Source organism: Vombatus ursinus, unplaced genomic scaffold (assembly GCF_900497805.2).
Source record: "Vombatus ursinus unplaced genomic scaffold, bare-nosed wombat genome assembly UNPS02010219.1, whole genome shotgun sequence".
NCBI lineage: Eukaryota > Metazoa > Chordata > Mammalia > Diprotodontia > Vombatidae > Vombatus > Vombatus ursinus.
Genome location: NW_020949997.1, coordinates 6,377,627 through 6,396,854, shown reverse-complemented (window position 1 = coordinate 6,396,854; position 19,228 = coordinate 6,377,627). Strand labels below are relative to the sequence as shown.

At 39.7% G+C, this 19,228-nt stretch overlaps 1 protein-coding gene across 1 annotated transcript in view; it reads right to left on the bottom strand.

Moving 5' to 3' along the window:
• Window positions 1-458: 458 nt before the first annotated feature.
• The window catches only part of MRPS5 (mitochondrial ribosomal protein S5), a 35,822-nt gene continuing 17,052 nt past the window's right edge, over window positions 459-19,228 (bottom strand). Inside the window, exons 5-12 of the mRNA XM_027853797.1 lie at window positions 18,001-18,234; window positions 16,574-16,608; window positions 12,897-12,987; window positions 12,350-12,396; window positions 12,036-12,093; window positions 7,435-7,497; window positions 4,648-4,784; window positions 459-1,014 (exon numbers count right to left, since the gene is read on the bottom strand). Of these exons, the coding sequence (XP_027709598.1) occupies window positions 790-1,014; window positions 4,648-4,784; window positions 7,435-7,497; window positions 12,036-12,093; window positions 12,350-12,396; window positions 12,897-12,987; window positions 16,574-16,608; window positions 18,001-18,234 (890 nt within the window). The 3' untranslated portion in view covers window positions 459-789. The remainder of the gene's footprint in view (window positions 1,015-4,647; window positions 4,785-7,434; window positions 7,498-12,035; window positions 12,094-12,349; window positions 12,397-12,896; window positions 12,988-16,573; window positions 16,609-18,000; window positions 18,235-19,228) is intronic.

The window sequence follows — 19,228 nt, the reverse complement described above, 5'->3', positions numbered from 1 at the left end:
GAAAGCCGTCTTGATGATTTGTTTACTTTGCCAATCATCTACCTCCTGGATACATCTAGAAATATGTTCTTGCTAAAAAAATGATATTTTTAATGTTAAAAACAGAGCTTATTTTCACAAGGTGAAATTATGTATGTTCTTCCTAAAATAGAGCAGGAAATGGAACTGAACATCATTCAGTTCACCATCCCCTCCCTTCCATGCAGGCCTGATAGGTCAATGTCATCCATTTAGACCTCTAGTGATAAGCATAGCAGGCCATTAAAAGTTATTTCAAAGCTCTTCCTTTCATTACGCTAAAGCCTGGCACCTAGTTAATATTTGTCACTTCTCCAGAAATGCTTCCCCTCTCCAATCTTTGCGTTCCCATTTTACAGTCCCATCTTAGTGTCAAAATTAACCATCTTCAATATCTCCCTTATTTATGGTGAAAGGACAGAGCTTGAGGGAGTTTTCAATTGAATTTTGTAAAAATCAGAATCAGGTTTATTTGGATACTTAATTACACAGGGTTACACTGAACTCACACGAGTCTCACATGCTTTAAAAAGGGGGCTTCTGATTGGAGCACTTCTGAGAACACTCAGAATTTAAAACTCAGCTTGCCAGCAAATTAAATAACACACTGAGAATTCCATATACAGTAGTAGCGAAGAATTCCATTCATTCAAACAATAGCTGTGCTGTCTTCACATGGGATATTTACTTCTCCTGAAGAACACAACATATTTGAGTCTTTTCTGTTGGCCCTTTGATGCCTCAATTCAGCTGCAAGAGGGAGAAGACAGCTCAGGATGCAGCTCTCTTTAAGTTTGCCCAAACTGACTTTTTCAGTCCCTGACTCATCTTGACTTCATCCCAGTCTAATTTGGTGTCTGGCACTTCATCCTCGGGCTCAGGCTCTTTTCTAACTGCTCCTTGAGGAGAGGCCACCACGATGGGCAGAGGGCCACATTCTTCCCGGAACTCGACGACATGAAGGCTTTGCTTCTCTGCCAGCTGCTGATGAGTTTCCTATGCAAAACAAAAAGGGAGAGAAAGAAAAAGTCAAGAAGGCTGAAACTGTGAAGGACTTAAATATGAACAGGCCAATTTTGTTACTAGTGAAGTATTAAATTTCATGTCCTCAAAAGAAACTGTAATAAAAGTTTATCATTTCATATGCAATCTTTTTTGTTCTTTGTATACTGAAAGATTCATGTTTGTTGATAATTAAGTTACTAAGAAAAAAGAATATAGGAGTAGCTAGGTGGTGCAGTGGATAGAGCACTGGCCCTGGAGTCAGGAGGATCTGAGTTCAAATCTGTCCTCAGACACATAACACTCACTAGCTGTGTGACTCTAGGCAAGTCACTTAACCCCAACTGCCTCACCAAAAAAAAAAAAAAGAGAGAGAGAACATAAATATTCAGGTGAAGGAAGCTTCCACAAACAAGATGAAACTCAGCAGTTAAGTATCACTACAATATTGTAAGGTACCCTGTTTTTCACTACAATGAAATCTTCTTGACTTTGGGGCATCCTTCTGGCCTGGATGCATGCTAGATGGGCAAGGTGAGCTATGCTAAAGACTAGGAAATGAGGAGGGGAGAGAGTGTTTGTGCATCTGGTGCTGACACGTGTCTGACGCAAACTCTGTTAATTTGGTATTAAGGCTTCATCCCTCCACTGCCCTGGCATGTTGTGGTAATTTTGTTAAAAAATACAAACAAAAACACAAACCAAAACAGAAAGGATAGCCACAGTGACTAAAAAGTCAACAACAAAAATAATGCTTTTACCATTAAAGTCCTTGTCTCTGTCAAATGGTTCAATATCAAAAAATGGATATGGTTTTGCTAACGACAATGATATGAAAGATGCACTGCCATCTGCTTTACCAGCACACCCGAAGGACCACTGAGCCCTGAGTTGCAGCTGAAATTTCCTGTATATACTGTCTCCCCCGTTAGCATGTGAGTTCCATGAGAGCAGGGATTGCCTTGCTTTTCTAACTACAGCATTTAGCACAGGCCTCTGGACATAGCAAGCAATTAATAAATGTTTTCTCATTCATTCATTCATTCCTAGCAATTGCTCAATAAATATCTGCTAAACTGAATTAAACGAACTGTCATGATGTAGTTTCCCAATCAACAGATACAAATAGTACAACTACTATTGTGGGAGATGTAAGAAAGTTTTTGATGTTAATAATACCAGCTAACATTTATCTTTAAGGTTTACAAAGAAGCCCTTTACAAACACCATCTCATTTGATTCTCATAAACCCATGAATGTAGGTGCTATTATTATTCCCATTTTACAGACAGGGAAACGGGCTGCAAGGTTAAACAATTTGCTTAGCTAGTGAGTATCTGAAGTAGGATTCACATTTTCCTGACTGGCAGAATACTGCAGTGGGAAGGTCTCTGGATTTCAAGTCAAAAGCCCTAGATTAGAAGTCCACCTCTGCTGCCTACTAGCTGCATTTCCAAGAGTTAAGTCACAACCTCAGTGGATCTCAATTTCCTTATCTGAAAAATGGGAACAATAATGCACTATCTACCTCACTACATCTTTGTGAACATCAAATGGCATGGTGGGCCCTGGGGCTGCACAAGCCCCAAATCACCATATATAGACATGTTGGACTTAGAGACAAAAAGATGTAAAATCAAATCCTAGCTAAGAGAATAGCTGGGAAAATCACTATCATCACTGAGTTCCAGTTGCTTCATCTGCAAAACAAGAATAATTATAGAATTTACCATACAGAGTTAGGCTCAGGTTCAAATGAGAACATATTCAAAATGACTGAAAACTTGTCTGTGTTAGTTACTGTTGTCATTAAGTGTTCAGTGGTGACTTTTCTCATTTTCAGTGAAATGTGGCCTCAGGAAGATAACAGGGACATTTGATTTCTTTAAAAGATATAGATAATTGCACTCCAGAAATCACAGAAAAATAAAGCAGCACTAATACTTGTAACTTATGTGCAGAACTACCAAGAGCGGCAAGTCCTCAGCTGGGTCTCTCAGGTCTAGAGGTCAAGCAGCATTTTAAAAAAATACACAGTAGAAGGTCAATCTAGCAACTTCAAGACTGCCGGAAAGGTTGTGTTGTTTGTATTTGCTGATGATTTGTTAAAATTCATAACAACAACAAAAAAGAATTTTTAAGTACACACACACACAAACGCACACGCGTGAGCATGCACACATGCACACAGAAGATAATGAATTTTTAAGAGTAGAGACTCTCTTTACAAGGTTTGCTGGAGAAGTCCAAAGACTCACTTACAGTTGCTAAAACTCAATGGAACAGGCTTCCCCAGTAAACAATTTAATAAGCTAACACGTAGATAAGAGTCACAAGGACCAGTTTTACTATGTAAAGTAACGCTGGCTTCTTTTTCTTGTACTTGCAAGTTATACTAAAGTAAGAGGAAAATGAAAGCCTGGCCAAAAGGATCTGGGAGATTTTTCCTTGTGCAGCAAATACCCACAGCTCACCCCAAAAGAAAAGAAACCTCCCTCAAAGGGCAAACCCTACATCAGGCCTGCACAAGCTATAGCTTGTGGGCCACTTGCAGCACGCCAAAGGATTTTGGGTGGCCCCCGAAAAAGGAAGAGGAAAACATCCTCTATATTTTTTGCAATCCACCCAAAATCCTTTGGCAGGCCCCAGGTTGTGCAGGCTTGCTCTATGGTAAGTATTTTGTGACTACTCCTAAAAAGCATCTATGTAGGTCTATCTGTATGCATGTGACTATTTGACACTCCAGTACATAGTATTAGGCTGAAAACACAAGACTATTTTAAATAACTGTAAATACACAGGAATATTTTGACTTGTAATTTTTATTTCGGTTCAGCCCAGTGAAGGGTTACCATTGGCATAGCGGTCTCCCAAAGAGGAAACTGTCTCTCTCCTTATCAGAAGGACAACTGTCCTTCTTGTAGAATAGAAGAGAGTGAGGGGGCGGGGTGGTTATCAACTAAGTGACTGGGCCAGGGCCACACTGTGTGTATCAGAGGATGGGATCTGGAGGCAAGTCTTCCTGACTCCAAAATCAGCTCTCCATCCACTAGACCAAGCTGCCTATCCACTTGTAACTAAGGTTATAAAGACCTTCTTATAAGGTAATAGCACTTTGCTCTAGAAGGGAACCCAAAAACCATGCAGTCTAACCCTCTCGTTTTACAGATGAGAAAACAAAGTCCAGAGAAGTTTAGTGATCTGTCCAAGGCTGAATCATAGTAGTATCACTATTGCTGTGTTTGTTAGCAATCTGCTGGCCAGAACTGTGGTAACAAATAGACAGAGGATGACATATACAGCTTTGAGCTAAGTGTAAAACGCTCATTTTAGTGTTAAAATCAATATGTACTGATCGGTTTGTTTTTACTTTACCAAGAATTGCCCCTCTATCTCCCAAAAAGTGACCTCTCATAACAAAACAACTGACTGCCGTTTCACTTGAAAGCTTTGGTCAATTCAGTTTAATCAAGGGAAATAACTACTTTAGTATAACATTTAACTGAATATTCACTTCAAAAATGCCAATAATGGCAGCTAAACATTACAACTTCACTGAATGATACTGAAAACAATGAATACAATCCAAATTTTTCAAATCATATTAATATCATTTGCAATATCTACCTGTTTTGATAATGCATGGAAGACTCCTCTGGTTATATTAATTAAATTGACAGATCCAGTAACCTTTGCATACATATCTTTAATTCCAATTAGTTTACAAATTGTAATAATGGCTCGATGACAACGAAGACCATGACCTGGAAAACAAGAGAAAATAACAAAACATTTACACAAAAAATGGTATGTCTCTACATAAAATTGAAAAGCTTTTACAAAAACAAAAGCAATGAAGTCAGAATCAGAAGGGAAAAAATTGATGAGGGGAAAAAATCTTTGCGGCAAATTTCTCTAATAAAGGTCTGATAGCCAAGATATACAGGGAATTGATACAAATATCTGAGAACAAGAGCCATGCTCTAATAGGGTCAAAGGCTACAAACAGGCAATTATCAAAGGAAGGAAATCAAGCCATCAACAAGCATATGAAAAATTATCCAAATCACTAATAATGAGAGAAATGCAAATCAAACAACTCTGAGATTCCATATGATAAAAAGGGGAAATGACAGTATTGGAGGGGCTGTGGGAAAACAGGTAGTTTCATATAAAATCTTGTTCTCCCATTATACCACATATATGCAAACACTCATTTTGTTTGGTGTTTTTCAAATTCAGAATTGAAAAAATACATATTTTTTTAAAAGAACTGCTATGTAAGATAGTCACATTCTAAGGGACAAGTACATTTTTATGCCTGAGAGAGAGTGAAGAATGTTGGTTTCATTTATTTTTTAATTCCATGTTTCTTCTTTGAGGAAATGTGAGGTCGTCAGAAAATGTTCTGTGGGCTGTTAATTTTTTTAAACCTTATTTCAAATTGGATTAGATTTTCCAGGATGATTCTCATGGATGTAAAATAGAAAGCATGCTATAGGGAATAGGTTACAGAGGTCCAAATACCTGCTTTGAAGTGACTAAACATGTATTTGCCTGAATCTAGTAGGTTTCTACATTTTATCAGGTTTACTAGACAACTGTTTCCTCACTGTTTCAAGTTCACATGTGGCAAAGACAAACTCTAATGTAATTAGAGTTAGAAATTACCATTTCTACTTCCCAGGTAACCTGGAGCCTGAAGAACCATGAAAAAATTTTTGTAATTTTCTTTTTAACATATAATTAGTTGTGTCAATAACACTAAGAACAAATTGATTTTTCCTATCAAGTAGGGGGTATCATGATCCAAAATGGCCTTCATAATTCATGAAATTTCTACAGAGAAACAAAGAACTCCTCTCAAAGCCTCCATTCAAAAAGGGCTCCCAGAGTAGCCAAACTCTTCATTTCCCACCAGAGGCATTCAGGAACTTGGACTCTTACCATTCTATGCTCCCCGCCCCCACTTTTCAAATTTCTTTTGTTTGTGGCCTTCCCTCATTAGACTAAAAGCTCCTCAGGGCAAGGACTGTCTTTCTGATTTGTATCCCAATTGCTTAGCACAATGTTTAACACAGAACAGGCACTTGATGTTTACTGACTGATTAATAGGACTAAAATCTGTAATTGGTCGATGCTATCTCCAAGGAGTTCAGTAGGATTTCCTACCACTGCTCCCAAGACTGCTGTAGAGGGCAGCACTAGCAGCCAGTGTGGTGTAGTCAGCTAAGCTGCGCCAGTTTTAGGGTTCTATTCATTCATATGCTCTAAAGGCAGAAAGCGGCTTTGGGAAAAGGCACCATAATACAGTGGCAAAGGCAGTGGACTTAGAGTTAAGAGGGTGGAGGTTCAAATCCTGGTCCTATTTACTACCTGTGTGGCAAGTCCCTTAATCCCTCATCAGTTTCCTCATCTGTAAAATAAGAGAGCTGAACTAAGTATCCTCTAAGGTACCTTGAAACTCCAAATTTATGATTGAAATAGAAAAGATAGCAAAGCTTCAGAAATGAAATATTTTAGGCTACAAATGAAACTGTAACATTCAAATATATAAAGGACTAAATCTTAAAGTCCAGATATAAAAAAATTTTTTTTAAATGACAAAATAAATGGTTTTTGTGGGGTACAGTTTTTTTAAAATTATAATTTAAAAGGTGTAATTAAGGCAATAAAGCACATTCTACTTTAATTATTTTCCATTTCTTTAATGAAACTGCTCCGAGTTATATAATCCATAAAGTATTGCTTTACTAATGCACCACTTACTAAAAGCCTTCAGGATTTATATATCAACATTAAGATGAAAAAACGTCCTTCCCTGACACCAGTCACACCTCTTTGAAAGCTGCTGTAGCTAAAACATGAGTCACTGTGACCAACCTGGTGATGAACTTTAGTTCTTACATAACAGGCCGGAGTCTTGTCACCTGGACCCTCGGCAGCGATGCCCTCTACTCTGAAGGCCTTTGATAACTTGGGGTCATTCAAAGTCACAGAAAGCAGTGAAGTCGGGGATGGACCTCCACTTCCTACCATCCCAAGCTCATCTATCCATTTAACTGTTGTCTCTACTTCTGTACATGTTCTCAGACCTTAACTTAGAATTATATCTTTAATATTTTCACATTGACTGATTGGCAGTGATGGCTCTACACAGTAATCCATAGCTTGAAATTATCCTTCATTATCTTCAAAGTCTCATCCGTTCTTATTTTTGATATCACGTGTGTTGTTGGGGGTTGTTGTTGTTGCTGGTTTTTGGGGGGTGGGAGGTTGAGAAGAGGAGGAACTTGGGTTCTATCAAAATTTATCCCAAATTGGCCCCAGGCAACACTGTACAACTCAGGGTGGCTATTTCATTTCCAAGGACCTCCATTTTACCCCCCCGGAAGTCAGTCATTTCTTAAATACCTCTGGGTTGCTTCTTCATCTTAATATGTGTTTTCTTAAATGTTAAAGAAATATCATGGTAAACTAGAGGAACAAAAACAGACAGAGAGGAATTAGACACGAGTCTACTGCATCTACACCAAAGACAAAAAGTAAATGGTAGCAGTAACTTAGCCTTATAAATAATGACTTACACAATTACCCCAACTGATTAAATATTTATGAGCTAACTACTAAATGCCAATTTCTTTTATTCAGTTAACTACTACGGAAAGGAGTTAGGGAGACTGATAAATTTTGACAATTTACTTTTAAACAAAACAATATAAAAACACCTCACCAATATATACACAAATAGATTAGGATGTGAAGATGCACACCTATCTACCAAAGAAGTGCATAAAATTGCATGTGTGGGTCTGTTTAGGAAATTGCTCAGAGAAATGGATGCCACATTTGCTCGTAACTGAAAGCGATACAGGGGAGGGCATGAGATTAAAAGGGGTCCAGGAAAAAGAGGAGGATGTGCTCTTTCCATCTATCTGTCATGCTGGAGCCAATGTCCACCAAGAAACCAAAAGCACTGAAGTTTCTTCTTAGAGCTGCTGCTGCTGGGGAACAGAGTGATACACTAGGAAGAGGGCTAAACTTGGAGTTGGAGGACCTGAGTTAGAATCATGAGTCTTAGTGCATGGGGATCTTATACATAGGGCCTGATGACCTCTAAGATCCCTTTCTCTCTCAAACTATGATCACGACCTTTCTGGCCTTTTGTGGCTACTCACACACAGGAAACAGCTGTGAGAAGGAAGAAGGGAGAACCAGAAGTTTAAAATCTATCGATCGACCTCAGAGGCAGGGAGCCTGAGGCTTCAAGGCCACATATGGCCTTCTAGGTCCTTGAGTGCAACTTTTTGACTCAGTCCACGTTTTACAGAACAAATCTCTTTATTAAGGGGATTTTCTCTAAAGGGATTTGTTCTGTGAAGTTTGGATTCAGTCAAAGAGCCGAACTTGAGGACTTAAAGGGTCACGTGTGGCCTTGAGGCCACTGAGTTCCTCATCCCAGTCTACCTAATTCCTTTCTATAGTTAACTGAATTTTTTATAATCTACATTCAATGTTTATATAGGGTCAGAGTAGGAACTGGAGACTGAGGTTGGATTTTTATAGCAATGTAATGGCCCAGAAAGCAATTTGTAATGTTTCTGAGAATTTGTTACTCTGAAAAATCTAAAGTTTCCAAAAAACAATTTGTGAAAGTTCACAAATTTATCCCCAATGGAGGCAGCTACCCACCACTTTTTCACTCAAAACAAACAAAATTCAGTATTTACAAACTCAAGAACATCACTACAAGATTTCCAAAAACTACATTTTCAGATATTTCCAACAAGTTGATTTGTTTTGTTCGACTATGATGTTCAGTCATTTTAATCACGTCTGACTTTTCGTGACCCCAGGTGGGATTTTCTTGGCAATGATATTGGAGTGGTTTGCCATTTCCTTCTCCAGCTCATTTTACAGATGAGGAACCTGAGGCAAACAGTGTTAAATGACTTGCCCAGGGTCACAGCTATTAAGTGTCTGAGGCCACATTTGAACTGGACTGGAGTCAGGAAGATCAGAACTTGGCCTCTCCTGACTCCAGTCCAACTGTTCTATCTATCATACCACCCAGCTGCCCTTTAACTATACTTATTTGTTAAAAGAGTAAGTGAATGAGTTAGGGGATTGTGACAGAGATGCAAAAAAAGGAAAACTATATCAATAAAATATTACTAAATATACAGAAGAAAAAAAAGATATGAAGGGAACAGAGAAATTTTGTTACTATGCTGCTAAATGTAATGTTTTGAAAACAACCTAAGTTCACAGTTTCACATACAATTTCCTTATACATTCTTTGTATGTTAAATCATTCATTTTATTGTTATATTCATAACAGAGAAAAAGTTTTAAAGCATATAGAAAATGAATATTTAACATCTCCAGGAATTCAAATACAAGCAGATTATATCAAAAGGACAGTACCACACTGGGCAGCTAGGTGGCACAGTGGATACAGTGCTGGGCCTGAAATCAGGAAGACTCATTCTTGAGTTCAAATATGGCCTCAGACATTTACTAGCTGTGTGACCCTAGGCAAGTCATTTAACCCTGTGTGCCTCAGTTTTCTCATCTGTAAAATAAGCTGGAGAGGGAATGGCAAACCACTACACTATCTTTGCAAAAAAAACAAACAAACAAAAAACAAACAAACTCAAATGGGGTCACAAAGAGTTGGACAAAGGATAGCACTCATATTAAATAGACTGACTGCTGATCTAGATTTATGAATCTATCAACTAACAAGCATCTGTTAAATCCCTACTATGTTAAATAACTATCCTGAGCACAGCAGATACAAAGATAAAAAAAAGATAAAGGGTCCCTGCCCTCAAGCCAGTTACATTCTACCAGGGAAAACATGTACTTATATAAGTACATACAAAAGTAATCACTGAAAATACAAGGTATCTTGGGGGAGGGGGAGATAATAAGGAATGGGAAGGCACTAAGCAGCTGGAAGGCTCAGGAAAGGCCTCGTTCAAAAGGTGGCATTTGAACTGAGCTTTAAAACTAACTGGGGGTTCTAAAGAGGGGGATGATTGGGAAAGGGACCAAGCAGTTACTGAGTACCCACTATGTGCCAGTGCTAAGCATTTTCCAAATATGAAGAGGCAAAAGTGAGGAGGAAGCACGCATTCCAGAAATGAGGGGCAGTCACTACACAGACATGGAAGTGGGAGACAGAACGCTGTCTGTGGACATCAGCAAGAAAGTAAGTTTGGCTTGATTACAGAGCATGAAGGGAAGTCACATATGATCAGGCTGAAAAGACAGGCTGAAGCCAGAAGGGTTCTCATATTGTTAAGAGGGAGCCACTGAAGTTTACTGAATGGGTTCAAACATGTTTTCAGAAAATCGCTGTGGCAATGGTGTGGAGGATGCAGCAGAGAGAGGAGCATCAATTAGGAGGCTCCTGCAATGCCACAGACAAGAGTGATGAGGCTGGTAGTGTAAGTGGAGAGAAGGGGACATCCACATGAGATGCAGGAGCAGAATCGAATTGGCAAGTGACTAGCTTCTGGAGAGTCAGAAGCAGAGGATACCTCTGAGGGTGTGAGCCTGGATGACCAGAAGGATGCTTTCACCCTCCAGTAAAAGAGAGAAGTCTGGAAAAGGGGGTATGAGAGAAATGATTATTAATAACTAATGATTTAGGGAGATTCAGAGTTCCCCCCCTTTCCCTATCCTCATTTCAAGACTTCAGTCTCTGAAAGCTGAGCTAACCTTCTCCTCTATCTAACCCAACTCAACCTTATCTCTAGTCTAAGGTGAATTCCATTCAATCGAGTGGAGACAGACCCTTTTATCTAAATTGCCCAAGGCTGAGGGTGGTCTGGGTATAGAGACAGTCTCCCACAGTGAGTCCAAGGGTGACATGAAGTTACTCTCAGTCCCTCATTGGAATAAGTCCACTACTCTTTGTAAAGTCCACCTCTCATTAGTTGCTAACCAATCAGAGATGACTGCCATTCTTTTGAACACTCTTCTTCCAAAGGGCATTTAAGCCTTGAGCCCACCACCATGATTGTCTTTGGTCTAAGAAAGACCATCCTTTTATTTAAATGCTCGCATTATTAATAAAATGATTAAATTACCCAGAAATTATATCTCTCGACCCTTTGTAAACGCCACAGGTAGGTTAGGCAGAAAGATAATCAGTTCTGTTTTGGAAATGTTAAGACTGAGATGACTGTGGAACATGAAAAAAAGTCTAACAGGCAGTTGGAAATGTGGGAATGGAGATCAGGAGAGACCAGGGCTGAATATACAGATGTGGCAATCATGTGCATGAAGATGACAATTAAAATTGGGGAGGGAGGCAGAGGAAGGGAGGCAAGCAGGGGAGAAGAGACCGAGAAGGAACAGTCAGACTCTAGGAGAAGAACCAAAGGAGAACAACATGGAGAGATCTCAGAGAAGAGAGAGTGTCTAGGAAGAGAGGGTGGCCAGGAATGTCAGATGCTGCAGAGGGTCCAAAAAGGAAGAGGACAGAGAAAAAGCAATTAAGAGATCACTGGTAACTTTAGAGAACCATTTCAGCTGAGTGATGAGGCTGGAAACTATATTGCAAAGGGTTAAGAAATGAGTTGCTTCTTACTTCCTCTCTTCTCACTCATTTAAGCAGCTAAAGTATACAACTTTTTCTAGGAGCCTGACTATGAAAAGGAGAGATACAGGATGATGAAAAATCAGTCAGTCAACAAGCATTTATTAGGTACTTACTATGTGCTTGGCACTGGTACCAAGGATACAAAGTCCCTGCTTTCAAAAAGCCAAAATTCTAATTTCTTACTTGGCAATCTTGAGCAGCTGGCCAAGATATAGCAAATACTAAGTACATGGTAGGCATTCAATAGATATATAGTACTAACCATTCCAATGATATTAACTAAAAGAGGATTCTACCTCAACAATAACGTCAAACAAGAAATCTTATCTAATAATTGCACATAATCCTGCATAATCTTTATAATTATAACGTATAGGTACTAAAGGTTAGTAATACATACTTGTGTGGTCTTCATATCTTTCTATATAATGCAAATAATGAATTGCTCTATTCTTTGCCTAAAAGAGAACAAGGAAAAAAATTAAATTTTGTTATAATTTCTTTCCTCAAAGACATTTTTATAAATTAGCGACTTCATCTCTTTAAATGGGCTTATTACAAAATTTCTGAAACAGCTATTTATGTGATAAATATAATGACCTTTCTAGTAAGTCCACCACATAAGCCTTGCATAAAAGTTCATGGTCATTAGAGTGTCTAACTAATGTGGCTGTAATTCCGTAAGTATTCAAAAAAAAGAAGAAATCTACATACTTTTCTAAAAGCATTGACCCGATCAGGGGCTTTCCCAACAGCAAAACCTACACAAAAAAAGCAAAAACATTAATGAAGAGATACATTCTCAGCACACACAAATAGCTTTTACTTCATTCCATGGTTCAAACTATGTCATGATAATAAAACATACTATCACCAAAACACATAGAAAAAGTATTTTAAAATCAGTTTTTGATCAACATGTACAATTGAAACCTTTAATTTTTAGAAATCTCAAAATACCATAATTCTATGTTACAATTATATAAAAGGTAATAATCAAACCTTTTTTTTTTTTTAGAAAGGAGGAAATATGTGGTCTGGTAAAATAAGCTGCCTTTGTATTTAAAAATAAAAAGTACATTTTCAGGAAAATATGTAGCATGGAACACTTCCATTGCTCTTATAAGGGACAAGGACAAATAGTACTGAAGGACTGAAACCGTTAAGAAAACAGCAACTGATAAACCAGCACACTTCCCAGAGCATCGGTCACAAACGGCCATTTCCCAGCTCTGACGTGGGATCGTCACACTACACTCACCTGCTGCTCCTTTTCCATTCCCAACCACTACGAGGGCCCGCACTGACTTCTTCCTTCCTTCTTTTGCTGTCATATTAAAAACACTTCTTACCTGAAAAGCAAAAGGCTTCATGATCGCAGTGCTTGGGGACATGCCACGGTCAGCTGGTTTGAGGAGAACACTGAGAGCTAAGGATGGAGTAAACTGGGCAGAGACACGAGGCACGAAGGGCTCGAGACATTTTTTTTTTGACTCTATTTTCTGATCGTGCCTCCTCAACTGTGTACTTACAATGTCCACTTTGTTTTAGCCCAAGTATAAGACTTTACACCTACCCTTAGGGAATTTCACCTTACTAGATTCTGTCCGATGTTCTAGCCTGTCAAGAATTCTGATTCTACCATCCAATGTCACATGACAGCTCTCCCTAACAGTTTGTGTTATCAACATATCTGATCAGCAGGCTGTCTACAGTATCCTCAGGAGCTGGATGATTTATATTCAAAGCCTACCTACGAGGCTACCTGTGTGGCCTTGGGCACACAGAAAAAACTATCTATACTCATTTTTCTCTACTTCCTCTATTCTCACTAACTTCTTTCTTGTTTCCTCAAAATCTGACTTTTCAGCTTCACCACTCAACTGAAAATCCTCCCTCCAAAGTTACCCAGGATCTCTTCATTGCCAAACAGGATGACCTTTTCCTCGGTCTTCATCTTTCCTGACTTCTCTGCAATGTGACACTGCTATCTCCTCCTTAGCACTCTCTCCTCTTGGTTTTAAGTAGAACATAAATTCTCAGAGAGCAGCAGCTCTTTAACTTTCATACCTGTACCCCTAGCACCTAACCCACAGTACCTAACACACAGCAGGCACTCAGTAAACATTTGCTAATTAATTTTTGTGACACTGCTTTCTTGGTTCTCTTCCTATCTGTTGGATCTTTCCATTTCAGCCTTCTTTATTGGATCATAAAATCACAGAGAATCACAGGATTCTGGGGCTGGCAGGGACCATCCAGTTAGTCATCTAATTAGCCAAAAGAATCCCTAGAACACAACAGGTAAGTGGTCACCCAGCCTCAGCTCAAGAGAGGATCCTACCACCTCACAGACAGTCCATTCCACTTACGGACAGAGCAAGTTCTTTCTGATCTCAAGCAGAAATCAGTCTTTCTGCAGCTTCTATGCCAGGCTCTGCCCTCCAAGACCCAAAAGAACAAGTCTGATCCCCCTTCCACAAAACAGCCCTTCAAGCTCTTGAAGACAGCTACTAGGTTCCCAAAGAGGGTTCCCTTCTCCAGGCTAAATGTCCTCAGCTCTTTCAACCAATCTCTCCATGGCATGACCGTGAGGCCTTTTACTATCCTGGCTGCCTCCTTTGGTTGTTGTCAAGTCTTTCTTAAACATCGGTTCCTCAAACTGAACACAGTCCTCCTCAAATGGTCTGGGCAATCAGTACGGGGGCCTGTCACAGCCTCTCTGCTCCCATAAGTTCTGCCTCTCTTAATGCAGACAAGATCACATTAGCTTTTTCAGTCTGCAACCTCCCCCTGACTCATACTGCATCTGCAGTCCACTAAAATCCCCCGGGGTTTTTTCTGACAAACTGCTATCTAACCACCTTTCCTCTCCTATCTTATACCTGACTTACAGGTTTCCCCCTCCAGCACCAGCCAAACTGGCCTTCTCTGATCCTCACACAGGATACTCTATCTCCCACCTCTGTGCCTTTGCCAAGGTCATCCTCCATGCCTGGAACACACTCCCGTCTCACCTGATGCACAGAATCCCTCTCTTCCTTTAACACTCAGCTCAAGGACCACCTTTTACACAAAGCTTTTCTTGACCCTCACCCAACTGTTAGTGCCCTTTCTCCCAAACTGCTCTGTACTATTTGTATTTAAGATCTTTCTATTTATTGTATGTATGTATTTATCTATGTACTTGTGATTATCTCCCCAGTTAGAATGTAAGGTCCTTGTAAGTGGGCACTGTTTCATTCTTTGTAAGACACTCTTGATAGATAGATAGATAGATAGATCTATAAATGGATGTATACATAAATATATATATATAGATAATATATAGATGTAGAAATGTATATATGTACATACATACATAGAAATGTGTATAGATGTATATATAGATCAATCTATCCACATCTATATAGATAGATATAGACAGATCTATATATAGATACATTGAGAGAGAGAGACAGAGAATCTTATTGCAATTAGTGTATCCTCTGGCCTATCAGGCACTTCTGACCTTCATGCACATCCTGCTGCCTGTGAGTGCCTCTCAAGGCTGAACTCTGGTCTCTTTTCTCTTTATACCTTAGGATAAGACCACAGATCTATGGCTGGAAGCTACCTTGGAGACCATCCAATCCAAAGCCATCATTTTACAAAAGAGGAAAATGAGGTCCAAGGAGGCCAAGTCCCTTGCCAGGGCCACAAATGTGGTGAGCACCAGAGATGGGATGTACTCAGTCCTAGCCGTCTACTGGTTATCACATCAACTCCTGCAGATTCAATGATCATCTCCACCTATGTGACTTCCCCAGTCTCTCCTGAATTCCAATCAACCACAAACTGCTTACTGGGTTATCTCCTCCAGGATGTCCCACTGGCACCACAAATTCAACATGTCTAAAACAGAACTCATTACCATTCCCTCAAAACCAATCCCTCCTCTGAATTTCCCTATTTAGGTTGAAGACACAATCATCCTTCTAGTCATCCTGATTTGCAAACTTAGTGTCATCCTTAACACTTCACTTTCCTTCACTCCTTCCCCATTATACCTAAACAGGTGCCATGTTCTATTGAATTTACTTTCACTAGATCTCTTCCATCTGTTCCTTTTCCTCTACTCACATGGCCACCTTTTGCCTAGAATGTACAATAGCCACCTAACTAATCCCCTTTCATCCAACCTCTGCCCTCTCCAAACCATCCAGTGCTATGCCTGGAGTCAGGAAGACAAGTTCAAATCTGGCCTCAGACACTTACTAGCTATATGCCTCAGTTTTTTCAACTGTAAAATTCTGAGGATAACAACAACACCTACCTTGCAAATGAGATAATATTTGTAGAGAGCTTGGCATGGTGCCTGGTAATACAAAAATTCATATTCCCTTCCTTTCTCTCTTCCTATCCTCAGCACAGCTACCAAAGTGATATTCCTAAGGTATAACCCACCACACCGCTACCTTGTCAAAGAGTTTCCTATTGCGCCAGGATCAAATGCAAACTCCTCCGGCATTACAGACTGTACAAACTAGCTTCTGCCTACCTCTAGGGACTCATTTCACATCACACCACTTCATTCAATCTGTGGGTCAGGGCAGCTGGCCTATTTAATGACCCTCATCCAAAACACCCCATCTCGCGTCTCTCTGACCTCCTGGAGGCTGCCGCCCTGCCTCTCTCCCCGTCTGCCTCTCAGACCCTCGTTTCCTTCAAAGCCCAGCCACGTCCCAGCTCTTCCACAAGGCCTTTCCTAATCCTTCTAGGGCCGACCTTCTAGCTCCAAAATAACCTTGTACATATTGTGTGTTTACTTATATATGTAAGTGTTACTTTCCCCAATTCTCCGTGAAAGCAAAAATTGGGTGATTGTACCCTCAATACTTAGCCTAGTGCCTGGCACACAGCTGGGGCTTTAAAAATGTTTGACAAATACAAGCTTACCTCAAGTATTCTGGTATCGAAATCTTCGTAAGTTTCTGTTGAGTTAAAGAAGACATTTATATAAATTTGCTTATATAGTTCATATTCTAAATCATTATTCCTACCAGGCACTTCTCTTAAAAAATGCCCATGAAGCAGGAAACAACCTGAGAGATGATCAGTAAGTTCATTTCCCATTATTGCTTGCTAATTCCCTTTTGCTTTCAAGGTCAGGTCCTTCTCCATAGGAGGCTGTTTAAAACCTCTGAAGACAGAACCCTTCTTGAAGGGCCCCATATGTACAGAAATCAAAGATTTAGAGCAGAAAGAGAGCTTGGAGGTCATGCAATTCAATTCCCCTCATTTTACAGATGAGGGATCACATAGCTTCTAAAAATCTAAGGCAGGATTCAAATCCAAGTCTTCTTGAATCACAGTTCAACACTCTATTACACTATACTGCTTCTACACAGGCACTTAGCCTCTCTTAATTGTGCCATGAACCCCTTGAGCAGGCAGCTTGAGGAAGCATGGAGACCCCATCACAGAATCATGTCTTTAAATATATAAAATAAAGTACATAGTGTGGGACAAGTAGACAAAATTACTCTCCCCAGATGAATCCCCAAGACTGACTTCAGCAAGTTTCCTGAGGTGGGCAGCTTCTATTCAGCCTCCTCACCATTGTTGTCTTAACATCCCTATCCACCCCATTACTGCACCATTAACTTCCCTGCCCTATTTGTGTGACAGAGACCTTCCCCTCCTTAAAAAATCCCTGCTTCTAGACATGCTGACTCTGTCTTGCTCTGTGTCAGTCATGTGGCTGTAAATGACCCCTAGTAAGACCAGCTGCAATAGCCCGAGTTCCTCGGTGTCTGAGTCCCGGGGACCTGGGACGTCAAAAGACGTCAAATTTCAGTTTTTGTTGTCATTTTAAAGAGACCCGAGTCATTCCCACAAAAGCCTTTCTAAATTCTAATAGGAGAGTTAAGATTTTATAAATTATCCCCTTCAGGGACTGGTGAATACTTACTGTAAACCAAAATAGTAAAATACATCCATTTACTGTACTACTTATTAACTGCACGATCTTGGACAAATAATTTAACTTCCTTAGCCTAAGTTTCATCTTTAAAATGAGGAAGTTGGAACAGATATTCTTTGAAAATTCCATTAATTAATAATATTTCTTTTAAAAAATTCTTCCAATCCTGAAATTTTGTGACATATTCCCTGGACATATACCAAGTGAAGGGAGGCAATCTATTTAACAGGGTCTATTTTAAAAGGTATTCAAAATTGGCCAAGGATGTTCAAGAATTTTCTTACTGGTGTATGAGGGTCAACAACGTAATTATTTTCTTAAAATGAACATTAATGGATTTTAAAATTTCAGAAGTAAATACATTCCTCATGTCATGAAGGTAAACATATCACATCATTACCTCCATTAGGGCCAGGATCTGGGGCTCCTAAACTGATTCCTCCCCAAGAGTTTCCAGTCCAACCTCTTTCCCGTTTAATCTTCTTTTTTCTCTTTTTGTCCCACTCGTCTCTGTGCTGGATCATTTCAGCCTGTATCTTCAACTGTTCTTCTTTGCCTCTTTGGCCAACTCCCTGAACCATCCCATGTTTCAAAACAGGGGCATTCAAACCAGGCCAGAGAAAACCAGAACGTCCTTAAGATAAGATAGAAAGAAAATTGCTTGCCTTATAAGTAAAAATCTAGATTTTTTTAAAAAACTGCTGTAGTAATCAGTCAATCAATCAGTCAAATATTTATTTATTAAGTGCCTATGTGCCAGGCATCACGTGAGGAGTTAGGGATATAAATATAAAAGATGCAATAATTCCTATTCACAAGGAGCTTACATTTTAATGGGGAAGACAACACACACACATAAAACAAACACAACATAAATAGAAAGGTTATAAATATGGATAAAGACAAGGTAATTAAATAAAGGCACCAGCAGGTGAAGGAATTAGGAAAGGCTTTGTGAAAAAGATGGTCCTTAAGTTGCATCTTCAAGGAATCATGAAACTCTGCGAGGCAAAGAAATCAAGGGATCCCTGTTAATTTTGGAGAGAGTCGTTTCAACTGAGGGACTACATCACAGACGTGGATGACAGTCAGTGCAAAGAGGGAGAGGAGCTATTGAGTGTCTTGGAGAAGAACAGCAAGAAGGCCAATTTTACTGGATCCCAGAGAGCAGGAAGGAGAGCAATAGCCAGTGAGGCTGGAAAGACAAGTTGGGGCATGGCTGTATATATAGCTTGTACAGAGCCTTAAAAGCTGAACAGAAGGGCTCATATTTTACCCTGATACAACTGGAAGTCACTGGAATTGTTTGAGTAGGGCAGCGACATGATCATAACTGCATTTAAGAAAAATGGCTTTGGCAGCAAATGTGAAAGATGGACTGGGGTGAGGGGAGACTTGAGGCACAGAGACAAATGCGAAGGCTATTTCAATAGCCTAGTGAGAGGTGATATGGGCTGTGAAAGTGTAGAGAAGGCGTCAGATATGAGAGATGTTACGAAGGCAGGAATGGCTATATAAGTTAAGGGAAGATGAGGAGTCCAAAATAATATAAAGGCTATGAACCTGCAAGACTGGAATAGAGAAGTCTGGAAGAGGAACAGATAGACGGAAAGGTGGTGAGTTCAGTT